Source organism: Mastigoproctus giganteus, chromosome 10, assembly GCF_048544385.1.
Source record: "Mastigoproctus giganteus isolate SK-2022 chromosome 10, ASM4854438v1, whole genome shotgun sequence".
Lineage (NCBI taxonomy): Eukaryota > Metazoa > Arthropoda > Arachnida > Uropygi > Thelyphonidae > Mastigoproctus > Mastigoproctus giganteus.
In genome coordinates this window covers 7,531,707-7,547,764 of record NC_143584.1, presented here as the reverse complement: position 1 = coordinate 7,547,764, position 16,058 = coordinate 7,531,707, and the positions used below count along the sequence as shown (strand labels likewise).

The 16,058-nt window shown below is 37.5% G+C and overlaps 1 protein-coding gene across 1 annotated transcript in view; it reads left to right on the top strand.

Annotated features, from left to right (window-relative positions):
• LOC150078665 (VPS9 domain-containing protein 1-like) overlaps positions 1 to 16,058 on the top strand; it is a 209,649-nt gene that overhangs the window by 117,379 nt on the left and 76,212 nt on the right. The window contains exon 11 of the mRNA XM_090382807.1: positions 8,428 to 8,597. Within this exon, the coding sequence (XP_090238933.1) occupies positions 8,428 to 8,597 (170 nt within the window). The remainder of the gene's footprint in view (positions 1 to 8,427; positions 8,598 to 16,058) is intronic.

Genomic DNA, 16,058 nt, shown 5'->3' with positions numbered 1-16,058 from the left:
CCTCCCCAGTCAAGTGCAAACTACCGACGTGGCCACTGTTTTATATCAGTGCCTCTCTATGGCCCTGCTGCCAGCCACATGGTGACCATTGTAGGTCTGGCAACAAAGGACACAGATAAAAATGCTGGTAGTTTACTAAATTCCCAGTAGAATATAAAAACAGTCTCACCTAGGGAATCCTTCGATTAAGTTCTTTCAGCTTGAACACTTTTTTGAACTATATGCACATTTTAAACTACTAAATTCCATTAAAAATCGGGAGAGCGATAAAACGTGTCCGGACACTAAGGCCGCCATATTGAATACAAACCCAAAGGACGTGGGTTCGAATCCTGCCACGGGCTTGGATCAGAGTAAAACGCAAAAACTTTGGGAGGTGCATTATGGCCACAGAAGCCGATGCACCAACAACTAACAAAAAAAAAAAAAAAAAACCAACAAACATAGTTGCAGTTAGTAAAAGTAGTTTTCACTATGTGACAAAGTTTGCTGAATGAGTGGAAGCACTAGAAGAAAGAAATATCAATCTTTTTTGGATGGATTACAAGTATTGAAGAGCATATAATAATCCCAAAATATCAATGCCCTCTCTTTAAAAGGTATGGACAATTATCCGTAATAAACAACACAGTGCTTGTTTTAATGTACAGTTTGTTCACATCCAGCTGCATGACTGTTATGATAGCAGAAATGAAACTTGGTGATTATATGTCTGATAATCAGTTATTATGAACAAGAAATTGAAAAAGATTTTGCATTCCTTGTGAATTTCTTAAAAAGAATAGTTAATATTTTTTAAACCTTCTGGTGTGTGTGTGTGTGTGTGTGTGTGTGTGTGTGTGTGTGTGTGTGTGTGTGTGTGTGTGTGTGTGTGTGTGTGTGTGTGTAGGCAGGTAGGTAGTAGAGAGTCAGTTATCCAGATTAGTCAGACCTCTTCAGGATAGAAAAATTTTTCAGATAATTGAACATAAGATAAAATTAAATGAATCCTGTTATAATATATTAATGTAAAAGAAAAATACTTTAAAAGCATGAAAAAAATGACTTAATTTAATTAAATTTAATAATAATAACTTATACATAAAAATTCGCACTTTTACAAATGCATGTATATTTGGATAGGTATTTTAGTGCAAATTTTACGTGGAAAAATTTTTAAATAATTTTTTAAAATAATGTTCGATCGTTTTTTTATTTGTTGTGACTTTTTTTTTTTTCCCCCTGCTAAATCTCTTAAGTTCCTTAATAATATCAATTTGATTATATCGCATTCTTCCTGATTTTCTGTGCTGTTTCTTTTCGGTGACATTTTACCTTAAAAAACTAAGGACAATAATAAATCCCATAGTTTCAGGCCGATATTACTGTATTCTTACCGAACTAAAGTAAACATAATATGAAATGAAGAGAACAAAATAAGTCATGGAAAATTTGGTTCACGGAAGCAAATAACTAAACTCTTATCACTCCATGGTTTCGAAGAAAACTCATTAGTCCTAATCCAACATTTGTGTCAAATACTACCATTGATAAAAAAAAAAAAAAAATCAGCCTTTCAAATTATTCCGGATAACCGACATATACTGTATTTTATTTATTTATATATTTTTACTTCAGAAATGTAAACAAAATGGAAAATCCCTCCTTGACTATATACTCGTGGATAAAGAACGACACAGAAGATTAGTGGACATCAAGGTCATTCCTAGTATCTCCTTGGGTAGATCACAGGTTAGTTGTTGGAGTTCTAAGATTCCCTAAATTGAAGAGGATCAAAATAACAAGAGAGAGAGAGAGAGAGAAAACTAAGGGTGTGGAAGTTGAAAGAAGAGGAAAAAGGGGCAATGTTCAGAGAAGAGTTCAGGAAGGTTGTACCTAAGATAGTGGTGAACAGCATGGAATCAGAATGGAAAGCATTCAAAGACTGTATAGTAGGACTGACAGAGCAGGTTTGTGGAAGGACAAGCAATAGAAGGAGATGGAAAGAAACCCCATGCTAGAATGATAGGATGAGAGAGGCTGTGAAAATCAAGAATAATGCATTCAGGACCTACTTTCTGAACAGAAATGATGAGAATAAAGAGAGAGAGGCTAAGAGGATAGTTAACGAGGGGAGAAGACTGTGGTTGGAAGAATGGAGTGAAACTCTACAAGATATCGACGGTAATAAAAAGATGCTGTATGGTATGGTGAGGAATAGAAGAACAGAGCAAATACTTGATGGATGAGAATGAGAACCTAATAACCAAGGATGAAGAGATAAGAGAAACATGGAAGAAGTATTTTGAAAATCTGTTGAATGTGCAGGACAGCCAGCAAAAGGGACAATGGCAGGTTGATCATAGAAGAGGAGATGGAAGAGAAAATATGAAGAGAGAGCAGAACAGACTTGATGTGGAATGATGTAGTGCAGTCTTGGAAATACATCAAGACAGGTAATTCTGCTGGTATGGATGAGATAAATGGAGAGATGCTGAAGGCTACAGGTGAGGCAGAGATAGCGTGGACATACAGACTATTCCATAAGATCTGGGATGACAGCCAGGTGCCAAAGGACTGGAAAGAAGGTTTGATCATCCCGTTGTTCGAGAAGGGGAACAGGAAAAAGAGTTCCAATTATAGAGGCATCACACTGACATCACATGACATCACAGTTGAAAATAGGATGGCTGAGGAACAGTGTGGCTTTAGACCTGGCAGATTGACGGTGGATCTAATTTTCTGCATCAGGCAACTGATGGAAAAGTGTTATAAACACAAAGAATTATGGATGGAATTTTTGGATATGAAGAAAGCATTTGATGCCATAAAGAGAGAGAAGGTGTGGGAGGTTTTGAGAAACTTGGGGATAGAGGAACATCTTGTGGAGAGAACTGAGAATATGTGCACCAATACAGTGAGCAAATTAAGAATAGTGATAGGGTTGATGGAGAGCTTTGAAATAACATCAGGTTTGAGGCAGGGAGGCATCCTGTCACCACTACTATTCATAGCTGTCATGAATGATGTGCAATGTAGAGTGGTGGAATAACTTGGACAGGACCAGATGAAAGTCATGCTCTTTGCACAAGTCCTCTGCATATGGGGTGAGAGCAGGGAACAAGTGCAACGGCAAATTAACTTATGGGCTAGTATGGCCAATAAATTTGTACTGGTTTTCAGTCAGGAGAAGAGTAAAGTAATGGTTCTAAAGAGGAGTGGTGAGCTTGACAATGGAAGGGAAAGAGCTAAAAATGGTTAACAACTTCAAATATCTAGGAAGCACCATTTACAAAGACTGGAGTGATAGACAAATAAATAAGTAGAAGAATACAAGTGAGCAGGAATTTCTATAGGCAGACGAGATCTGATCTGGAACAGCAACATACCACTGAAGTGTAAGAAGGCTATATATCAGATCTATTATGTACCAATGCTGACGTAGGCATCTAAAACTTGGAATATGAGGAAAAGGATGAAAGCAGAATTCAGGAGGCAGAAATTGTGAGGAGCATAGCTGGAAAGACAACACGCAACAAAATCAGGAATGATGTAATTAGGGAGAGAATTCAGGTTGAAAAACTCCAGGACAGGATTGAAAAATCCTGATTAGCATTAGTAGAAGCATAAGATGCAAGAAAAAAAATCAGCCAAAAAAAAAAAAAAATGCACCCAAATCCTTCATATCGTATTTATTATTAGGTAGGCTCTGAGTATCGAGCAGTTATGCTTTTGGGTGGCCTATGGCTTCTTATGAAATTTTCTTACTATACTTAAGGGATCTTCTTAAGGGAGCATTCTCGCCTGATTTTCTTTTACTCTCCTTCCCGGCTGGCGGTGGGGGGGGGGAGAGCTGGGTCCCTGTCTCCTGCCATCCCCTTCCACCTGGTGAGGCACGAGCCTGCCTCACTGACTTTCTGGGGTCACCTTCTCTATCATCCCCATACCTTCAGATATTAATTTCATTAATTTTAAAATCTTCAGAAACTAAGTGGCAGGGCCTGCCAGAGTACAAAATAAAATCTACTGAGTACCTGAGCTGCCTCCCTGGGGCCAAGTGCAGTAACGGTGGGTCCCAGCAGGGGCCCAATGACTAAATGGTCAGAAGAACAATGGTACACAACACTACACATCCTTCCACTTCCCACACTTTTTAAATCTCTGGCCTACACGGAGTACACAACGTGGAGATGGGGAAAACCCCTGGTGCTATCAGACAACTAACACACTTTGCACTTGTACAAACCACTGGCAGATCACATCTTAATGTGATATACAGGTCTGGAGGCTTTATTTCAGAAAACAGTGTTGGGATAGGAATGATATTTTTTCATTTTAATAATTAACCACTGCCATACTAAATTATACCAGTATTTTCCAGACCTTCACCTTTAAATAGATTTCATATTGGCCAATTAAAAAACCTTTTTAAAAAAATAATTTTTTTTTGTAACAGCAATCTTTCAGCTTTCACAATCAAAACTGGCTTAATATGGCTAATATATCTAATTAAGTTTAACTATTCTGTTCTCTTTTACATTTTGGTTTGCTAGGAGGAAAGAAAAAGTATTGTTAGTACCTTCGACAATATAGTTGTTCCATACCTTATTGAATTAACATTAATTTCTGCATATAAAAAGAATAAGAAAGGAAGCATTTAGTTCAATATAAATTTGATTGTTTCACACGTAAGAATGGTCTACTTACCAGGTTAAGTTCGTTTGTCCTGGAGCCTGCTACAAGACTTCTTTCTATGGTGGAATTGACTGTGGTCTTCACAATTCTATCTTTTCAGCCAGAACGGATGGTACAGGCAGTTACAGAAGAGGCTTGAGCGAGCAGCTGATGGTGACTTCGGCAGTGGCGGTGACCAGCATTGACAACTGCAGGGTTCCACTAGATGACGGCGAACCAACAGCCGCTAAGATGATAATGGCGATGATCTTCCAATGACCATAGGAATGATGGTGACCAAAACCAGCAGAACATCCAATGGTGACAACCCTTTGGGCTCATTTTGGGCCCTTTTTATATTCTGTGCTCTCCTTTGTCTTCTAGAGCAAAACTCTCCCATTGGCCACTAAAAGTCACGAGTATACTGTCCAAGACGGTCCAGGGATGACTCATGCCCCCAGAAGGGTCCTTCTGTTTCTGGTTGACTTATTTGGCTGCTGTGGTGTTGGAGATATTAATAAAAAATGCCCACCTACTTTTCTCACGCTGGCTTCCCTGCTTGTCAACTTACCACGACTTTTGTTCTGTTACTCCGGCCATAAAATCTTTTGGGTATTTTGGTTGGCGAGAAGAGCCGGGCTTACTGCATTCATTAATTGATGCAATTCTAGACACAACCCTAGATAACATTCTCTTTGGCTCACCATATTCTATGTTCGACATATACTGTGAATGTACTGTTCTTTGGCCTGTGTGCTCTGATAGCCTTCGGGGAAGTTTTATCTTACTTCTCATCAGATATAGGGGGGAAATTGTGTGAACTAGTTAGAACGAGAGGTTTTGACATTTCCTGGGATACAAACTTCGCCTGGCTACTTCGGGAATATTCTCTCTATTCTTTCAACTGGCACTAGGTTCCCAATAGTTTCACGACTCAGGCTCGATGTTCCTATGTCACAATATTGACAACTGAATATTGGTTTGGATTGGTTAGAATCACAGGGAAAGTAAAAGCTCTCGGGCTAACAGAAGACATGGTTTTGACACACCTAAAACCAGTATCTAGGTTGAGAATCAACAATTTTGATTATGACATCAATCAATTTGGACATCGGAAACATCAACACCTGGGTAACTCCCTTCAAGAGAAATCCTCAACTCATGACAGATCATTGACTTCTTGGTCTAAACTGGGTTCTCTTACCCAGTGTACTTTTACCCTTAATCCCTGGACCACGCTCACCTGATGGATTCATTTCCATTGTTTCTTTGAGGATGCCTCTGTCTACATCCCCAAAACTTCTGTTAATATAACTAAGCAAAGCCATAATGAAAATCCATACCGACTGAGATAATAAACAAAAACAGCTCTTGCTTGTCACAAGACTTCTAAATCATCGGGCAGCTAGATTGCTACAATGCCACAATGCATATGACCAACGATCACGGACAGGACTATGTCCCAGGAAATAGTGCACTAAACCGGCTCTACAACGTAATGAGACAACAAGGAAGTGATGGCAAATCCTGGATGAGACTCTGTCCCAAGCATATCAACACATCTGGATCCTGAATACACAACAACAAAAAAGAACAGCAACCATGGACTGGACTGCATCCCATGAAACGCAATCCACCGAATTGTCACCATAATTAGAAGAAACAAGGAAGTGGCCACAAATCCCAGACGGGATCTGATCCCATGCAAGACTCCAAACTCAGACATTGGAGACACCAGCAGCTTCACTGCCACAAGCCACATTGGCAATCAAACCAAGCACTCTCGCCTGATTTTCTTTTACTCTCCTTCCCGGCTGGCAGGTGTGGGGGGGGGGAGCTGGGTCCCTGTCTCCTGCCATCCCCTTCCACCTGGTGAGGCACGAGCCTGCCTCACTGACTTTCTGGGGTCACCTTCTCTATCATCCCCATACCTTCAGATATTAATTTCATTAATTTTAAAATATTCAGAAACTAAGTGGCAGGGCCTGCCAGAGTACAAAATAAAATCTACTGAGTACCTAAGCTGCCTCCCTGGGGCCAAGTGCAGTAACGGTGGGTCCCAGCAGGGGCCCAATGACTAAATGGTCAGAAGAACAATGGTACACAACACTACACATCCTTCCACTTCCCACACTTTTTAAATCTCTGGCCTACACAGAGTACACAACGTGGAGATGGGGGAAACCCCTGGTGCTATCAGACAACTAACACACTTTGCACTTGTACAAACCAATGGCAGATCACATCTTAATGTGATATACAGGTCTGGAGACTTTATTTCAGAAAACAGTGTTGGGATAGGAATGATATTTTTTCATTTTAATAATTAACCACTGCCATACTAAATTATACCAGTATTTTCCAGACCTTTACCTTTAAATACATTTCATATTGGCCAATTAAAAAACCTTTTTAAAAAAATAATTTTTTTTTTTTGTAACAGCAATCTTTCAGCTTTCACAATCAAAACTGGCTTAATATGGCCTTAGTTGCCTATGTGCTATTAAACCCCAAACAAAACCAAGTCTCACTTCAGAAAAGATAACTTGCTTAAAAAAAAAACAGCGTGTGTACCCTGTATGCACAAAAGATGTTTTTTTATTTTATATGAAAACATCTATGGCGGCACTAGAGTTAGATCGTTAAATTTTTGAACAGTTTGATTGAAACTGTCTTATTTATGCTACCTAGAAGGTCGATGTTGATCAAAATCTTGAGAAATAGATTTTATTAAAGTGCATTTTATTCTTGCATGATATTACTACCCGCTTTCTTGCATAATATTCGGCTTTTATTCTTGCATAATATTACTACCTGCTGCTTACTCTACCGAATCAACGTTAGTGACTGAGTTGGCATCATTTAGGAAGTGACATCATTTCCATATCTTAGTATAAACTTACTCTACTGAATCAACTATTTACTCTACTGAATCAACATTAGTGACTGAGTTAGCATTGTTAGCGCAATTTAGGAAATGAAGTCAATTTAAAATCTAACAGCCACCTAATAGGAAGTGATGTCAATTGCATCATTTCCGTTACTGTAAGAAAATTTCATTACCCATCGATATTACTCTAGTGTTGCCATAGATGTTTTCATATCAAAAATACAATGGAGGGTAACAAGACTAGTTGTGGATGCAAAGAGGTATTCTTACAGGAAGAAACTCTAAATTTTGTACACTACAAAGTTTAGAAGCCAGGTATTTTCATGAGAGTGTGATTCAAATGTTTAAAGGCTTAAAAGGGGTGGAATAGGCTTACTGAAAGACATTTGCTCTTTCTAGGCTGACACAAACAAGGAGAATATGAGACTGGATGTAAGAAAATTTGCATTTAGTGAAAGAATATTGGAATAAGTTACCATTTACCTTTATAGAGTCAGTGTTTATGTAGATTTAATGAGAGATTATATGAATATTTAGATGATAAATAAAATATAAAACTAGAATCATTTCATTTCACTTTTGCTTTTTTATTATTATTTTTATTTATTTTTTTTTTTTATGGGAAATGCTATATGAATTTTGCTTCCTCGTATCATTCTGCCATTTTTACTAATACTACCAATACTCTTAAAAAAGATTAATATTAAACAAATTAAATGGCAAATATTAATTTCATTAATTTTAAAATTTAATTTTGTCTATGGCATTTTTAATAAATTTGGTATTTTTATATGGTGTTATTTTATTCAACTGTTTAATTTGCATTTTTCGACCTTAAATTTGAACAAATAGTTATTTATTTTTCTATTCTTTTTTTTTTCCAGAACTAGAGATTATCCCTTGGCAAAATGGCTGTCAGAAGAACAGTCATCAATAAAAGTCAAACTTCAGGAACTTATAAATCTGCATGCAAGTCTTATTGAAAAGCTTCCAGGTGACTTGCAGTTGGAATGGCAAAAAATTGATAATGTAAATGAAACCATACTGGTAAAAGGTAAGGACTCCATGCCAAATCTCCTGTCCTATGCACATTTCTATTATCAAAAATGTGCATGGGACAGGAGATAATTTTTTGTGTCTCACATTATCTTCTTTTGAATAACTAAAATACTCTGTTGCCTTATTAAATTAAAAGTTTAACAAAAAATAAAGATTGGATTATATCAGTTATATGACTATCACATGGACAGGTTAAGTTGTTTTTGTTATAAGGATATTGTGAGTTTGTCTTTTCATATAAGATTACCACAGATTACCCTTAAAATTTCAGACTTTTTAAGTGAATTAAAAATAAAAGACAAAAAGAAATGAACAGTGCATGCTTATGAAATCAACGTTTCCGTTCTTCTTCAGCATAGGAAACTAGATATGCACAGAGGTGAAATCCACAAGTGTATTTCAAGAGTTTTCCAGTAAATCAACACTCATATTTTATTTTTATTTATGTATTGTATCTGTAACCATATGTTTTGTTTGTACTTTTACATATAACTATCAGTATTTATTTGTATCTGTTACAATTTACCCACTGGCTAGCCTGGTCGGCTGGCCAGTGTGTAAATTGCCTGCCTAGCAACCCAAAGGTTGCGGGTTCAAATCCCGCCCTGGGCTTGATCACAGTAAAATGCAAAAACTTTGGGAGGTGCATTATGGTCACAGAAGCCGATGCACCAACAACTAACAAAAAAAAAAAAAAAGTCTCTTATAGTTTGCATTCCCACACTACCAAATTATAACAAGAAAACCAGAAACATCTGTTTGATGAACATAAGAATTTTGTTTTAAAATATAGTTTGCAGTGTGTAGCATTAATTTTATCGCAAATACGTTTTCCATTATAAGTATGTACATTATTTACTTAAAAGGTACAGATAAATATTGAAAAAAAAAAAAAAAAGTTGTGGGTTAGGGTTAAATTTGAAAGTGTCTGCAATTAATTCTGCCCAAACACAATAGGAAGGAGTATATAATGAGAGCCTTGTCAATCAATACAGCTCTGGAGTGATTGTGCAAGGCTCATTAGCATTAGTAGAGGCATATGATGCAAGAAAGCAAGCTTATGCAGCATCAGCAAAAAAAAAAAAAAAAAACCTCCCATTTCACCCCTCCGATCATTCCAAATACCTGTCCAGCTCAGCCTTAAATTTATTTAGGGTATCAACTTCCACAACAAAAGATGGAAGTCTCTTCCACCAATCAATCTGCTGGCTAAAAGCAAACTTCCGCACATCTATCCTACAACTGTCTTTCTTCAATTTGAATCTATACCCTCTCAGGTGATTATTCTGAGCAAGAGGAAGAATCCCATCAGCATTGAGCATGCTCAAACCATTCAAGGCTTTATACACCTCAATCAGATCACCTCGCAGGTGCCTAGTCTCCAGACACTGTTATCTGCAAAACTTAAGCCTTTCTTCATAACAGCAACCCTTCATTACATTCACTAATCTTGTTGCCCTTCTCTGTACTCGTTCCAGCAGCTCTACATCCTTCTTGAAATGAGGCCTCCAAACCTGTATACAGTACTCTAGGTGTGGCCTGACCATTGCTTTATACAAGGGAATAATCACCTCCCTATCCCTGCTAGAAAAATTCCTGTATATCATTGATAAGACACCATGAGCTACCCTTGCAGACCGTCTGCACTGTCAGAAAACTTCATATTTGCCTCCACAATTACCCCCAAGTCCTTTTCATTCTCTACCATTGTCAGTGTAGTACCACAGAGTTGATACGTTACTCTGGGGTTACTGCTTCCCATATGTAGTACTTTACATTTGTCAATGTTAAACTCCATTTGCTACCTCTCAGCCCATCTGCTGAACTTTTCTAGATCCTGTTGCAGCAGCGTACTGTCTTTAGTGTACTTAACAACCCTGCCAACCTTCGTATCGTCTGCAAACTTGGACATTAGGCCTGTTATACCATCATCAATATCATTTATAAATACAAAAAACAACAATGGACCCAACATTGAACCCTGAGGGACTCCACGAAGAGCAGTGTCCATTGATTACCACTTTCTGTCTTCTCCCTCTCAACCATCCCTTTATCCATAGCAGCAATTTGCCTTCAAAGCCACACTGCTCCAATTTGTGTGCAGCAGTCTTCCATGTGCAACAGTATCAAAAGCCTCTTTCTAAGATCCAAATATATGATATCAAAGTTATTCCCTGCATCCAGTTCCTTTGTAACCACATCATAGTATCCAATCAAATTGGTCAGACAAGACTTCCCCTTAGCTAAACCATGCTGTGTCCCAACTATAACTGAAGTCTTGTCTAGATGATCCTGCAGTGCTTCTTTAACCAGTGCCTCCATTAATTTTCCTGGAACAGAAGTTAAACTAACAGGTCTATAATTACTTGTCACCCTTTGATCCTCCTTTGTGAATTGGGGTCACATTTGCACATCTCCAGTCCATGGGTACTTCCCCTGAGCCCAAGGAAGCTCTCCTAATTATGGCTAAAGATTTGCTTACTTCCTTTGCTGCCTCCTTTAATATAACTGGATAGATCCCATCCACCCCGTGTCCTTTTTTTATGTTTATCTTCAACAATTTCTCCTCCAATTTCCTCTCAGTTATTACAAAATTATCTAGCTCACTGCCAGAGTTTTATACACCTCTGGCATTCCCCTCGCTGAATAACTCCTCATGTGTGAATGTCGATGCAAAATATTCATTTAGTTTGTTAGCCACCTGAGCAGGATCATAAACAGTTGAACCATCAGTATCCAGTGGACCAATCTGATTCATCCCTTTCCTTCTAGAGTTAACATAGGTAAAGAACTATTTTCTGTTTTTCTTTGCATCCTTTGCCAAAGATTTCTCATAATCTGCCTTTGCCTGCATAATCTCCTTTGTGACTTGGTTACAGACCAGCTTATATCTATCGTAGGCTTCCATGTCACTCATTAATTTATATGTATCCCATGCATTTTTCTTCTCTGCCACATTGAACAATATTTCTTAGTTGGTATATAAAGCCTAGTAACTTCCAAGATTAATTCTTTGAATGCTTCCCATTTTGAATTTGCTGTTGGTGACATCATTAGTTGGTCCCACCATATAGAATTTAAATACTGTCTCAGACCACCGTAGTCGCCTTTACGTAAGCAAAAACCCTTCCCTTTAACCCTGATGGTAGGTACCTCTTTGAGGAAATCCCACTTCGGCACACTGTGATCACTGCCACAGTGTCCTTTATCTGCAGATTATTGATGCATGAAGAATCACTACTGATAATAAGATCAAGAGTATTACTCCCTCTAGTTGCTTCCCGAACATGCTGGGGTACAATTTTTTTTTCAGCATGTTCTGTGCTTTTTAAGAGGAGAGACTGCTTCTACAGGAATGGGATACAGTTAAATAGAAAGGGTGCAAGAGTGATTGCTGAAGCTATCCAAGCAGCATTAGATTGGTCGGAAAACTGCTAGCTTGGGGGGAATTCACTGACTAAAAGGTTAAAAGTAGCTGCTGGCAGAGTTGAAGGTGATTCTTGCATTACTTCTATTAGAATGGGCAGCAGTCTGGAGCGAGGGGTTCTTGGGGGTTTCAGGGACTGATGGCAGTCGTCATGAAACAAATACATGGGATTGTATTAGGGTAACTAAGAATAAGAAAAGCTGCATGTATACTTGCACATATACACCAATGCTCGAAGAATAGTAAATAAATTTGTTGAACTTGAAATGTTGGTCTAAACATCAAAGGCAGATATTGTTGGAATATCAGAGATATGGTGCCACATGGATATAAGCAATGCAGAATTGGAATTTGGGAAGTACCATGTGTACAGATAGGAAGGGAGGAAGGATTTGCTGTTAATTAAGAAAAACATAAAATCAAAGGAAGTGCATTCAGTTGACATAGATGGACAGTGCAATGTTGAGTCAGTTTGGTGTGACATAAGCACTGGGAAAGCAAAAATAAGAGTAGAGGTGTGTTATAGGCCTAATTACTCGAATGAGTATAAAGAACAATTGTACAGAGAAATAGACTGTACTAGGTAAATCAGAATGTCTTATAATGGGGGATTTTAACTTCCCAGATATTAACTGGAACTTGTGGGTTGGTCACTCGCAAACTAGCAAGACTTTTGTTGATTTATTGGATGATTGTTTTCTGCAGCAGCATGTTCGAGAGGCAACCAGAGAGGGTAATACTCTTGATCTGGTTATCAGCAGTGATCATCTGTGGATTAAGAATTTGCAGATAAAGGAACCACTTGGTGGCAGAGATCAGTGTACTGATGTGAGATTTACTTAAAGATATAATTACCATCAGGGGTAAAGAAAAGGATTTTTCTTCCGTAAAGGTGACTACAATGGTCTCAGACAGTTTTTAAATTCTGTAGTGGGACCAAATTATGATGTTACCAACAGAAAATTCTAAGTGGGAAGCTTTCAAGGAATTAATTGTGGAAGCTATTAGACTTTTCATGCCTATTAAGAAATATTGTTCAAGGTTTAAGCCTAAATGGCTGTCAAATGAACTAATGAGACTCGTTGCAGATAAGAAAAATGCATGGGAAGCATATAAATTATCAGACGGCACAGAAGCCTATGGCAGATATTAGTTAGTCTCTAATCAAGTCACAAAGGAGATTAGTCAAGTGAAGGCAGATTACGAGAAGTCTTTAGCAAAGGATGCTAAGAGAAACAGCAAGGATTTCTTTACTTATATAAATAAGATCCACTTAATATTGATTCACTTAATACAGATTGATCCACTTAATATCGATGGTTCGACTGTTGATGATTCTGCTCAAATAGCAAACAAACCGAATGAGTATTTTTCATCTATATTCGCACATGAGGAGTTATTAAGGAAGGAAAATGCCAGAAGTTTATTAAATTGTAACAGGGCGCTAATTATTTTGTAATAACTGAGAGCAAAGTGGAGGAGAAATTGTTGAACTTAAACATAAGAAAGTCACATGGGGTGAATGGGATCTATCCAGTTATATTAAAGGAGGCGGCAAAAGAACTAAGCCAACCCTTAGCCATAATTATAAGAGCATTGTTGGACTCAGGGGAAGTCCCAATGGACTGGAGATGTGCAAATGAATCCCCAATTCACAAAGGGGGATCTAAGGGTGACACAAGTAATTACAAACCAGTAGTTTAACTTCTGTTCCGGGAAAATAATGGAGTTGCTGGCTAAAGATGAATTGCAGGATTGTCTAGACAAGACTGCTGTAATAATTCAGACACAGCATGGGTTTGTTAAGGAAAAGTCTTGTCTGACAAATCTGACTGGATACTATGATGTGGATTTCAAAGGAAGTGGATGCAAAAAATAATTTTGTTATCATATACTTGGATTTCAGGAAATCTTTAGACACTGTTGTGCATGGAAGATTACTGTACAAATTGGAGCAGTATCGTATTAAGGGTAAGTTGCTACAATGGATAAAAGAGTGGTTAAAGACAGAGTGGTAATCAATGGATGTCGCTCGTCGTGGTCTAATGTTATTAGTGGAGCCCCCTAGGGTATGTCAAAGTTTGCAGATGATGCAAAGGTTGGCAGGGTTATTAATAAAAGTAATGGCAGTGTGCTACTGCAACGGGATCTAGAAAATTTGGGCATATAGGCTGAGAAAAAGAACAACTGAAGTTTAACATTGAAAAATGCAGAGTACTGCCTATGGGTAGAAGTAATCCCAGAACAATGTACCAACTATGTGATACTACACTTAGGGTGGTAGAAAATGAAAAAGACCTGGGGGTAATTGTGCAGTCTGATATGAAGTTTTCTGGTCAATGCTGACAGGCTGCAAGAGCAGTTCATGGGGTTTTGTCAATAATATACAGGAATTTTCCTAGCAGGGAAAAGGAGGTGATTATCCCTTTGTATAAGGCAATGGTCAGGCCACGCCTTGAGTACTGCGTCTGGATGCCTCATTTTAGGAAGGATGTAGATTTACTTGAGCATGTACAGAGAAGGGTAACAAGATTGGTGAAGGGAATGAAGGGATCCTCTTACCAAGAGAGGCTTAAGTTCTGCAAATTGCAGCAGCTGGAGACTAGGCACTGTGAGGTGATCTGATTGAGGTGTATTAGGCATTGAATGAGTTGAGCCCACTGAATTCTGATGGGATTCTTCCAATCAATGTAATCAACTGAAATTTTCATAATGTACACCCTTCTAGCTGAACCAAGCTGTTCCAGGGGTGCTCTCTGATATGGAAATAAAATGATATTAACAGTAATAATAACATTGAATTACTTCATTGTAACACTTGCTCAGATTACGAACCTAAGGGGGCATAAAATCAAATTGAGGAAAGACAGTTGTAGAATGGATGTGCAGAAATTTGCCTTTAGCCAGCGGGTGGTTAATTGCTGGAACAAACCCATCAGTCCTTGTGGTAGTTGATAGCTTAAATAAATTCAAGGGGGAAACTGGACAAACTTTTAGAGGGAATGGTTGTGTGAATTTGTTTTTTTTTTTAGCTGATGCTACATAAGCTCATACACTTGCTTTCTTGCATCACATGTCATTATTACTATTGTACTATATTTTCCTTTTTGTACTCGTTCCTACAATTGTTACTTGAGTAGTTCAACTGTGTCAAATGCTTGAAAATGGGACTCAAAAGGAAACTCAATAGCATACTGTCATTTATGAAAATTTCTTAATCTTTTTTTTCTCTCCTGGTTCCTAATACTATATAATTCTCAAAACTCAATTTTATTAATTAATAGTTGCAGTAGTTATTTAAAAAAAAAAAAAAAAAAAAAAAAAAAACATGTATACTGTATATTTTATATTTTTTTGGAAGTTATATCACAGTTATAACACAGCTTCCAATAAAATTTTGCCTTAAATTTTTTTATTATAATAGCAAGATTTTTAATCATAGAAATTTCAAAAAACTGTTCCTTATGAATAGTATACTTTTTCCTTTTTTACACATAAAGTAAAGTTGTAAAAGTTGTAATTTGACAAAAGCTATAATTCAGCTTCCAATAGATAAAATTCAAAAATCAACTCTTTGTTAGCAGCACCCACTTTAGTTAGTTTTCTTTGCATAAAGTGAGAGCATGTTCCTTATTGTTGGGAATAGAGAATATTTTGCACTTTTATAAATAGAAATTACTTACCAACTGGTGACATGTGTAACTGAGAGGTCCCAAGGGTCACCTAAGAGCTAATGTGCAGTATGTTGACTATGATTGAGTGTAATCACTGTGTAAAATATTTTTTTTCCCCACACTGCAGTTGTTACGGTAAAAAAAAAGAAAGAAAAAGAATCTATTTTTCAATCTATGACATCTTTGTTTACAGCTCAGAACAGAAAATGCTGAATTTTTAACAGTTCTAGGTAGCAGCATTTGAGCCTGCTTCTGTGGTAATTGAGAATTTTTCCTTGAAATAATGTGATTATGTCAAATACATATCAAAGAGAGATGCTGTAACAATACTATCAAACAACAACCCATTATGAGT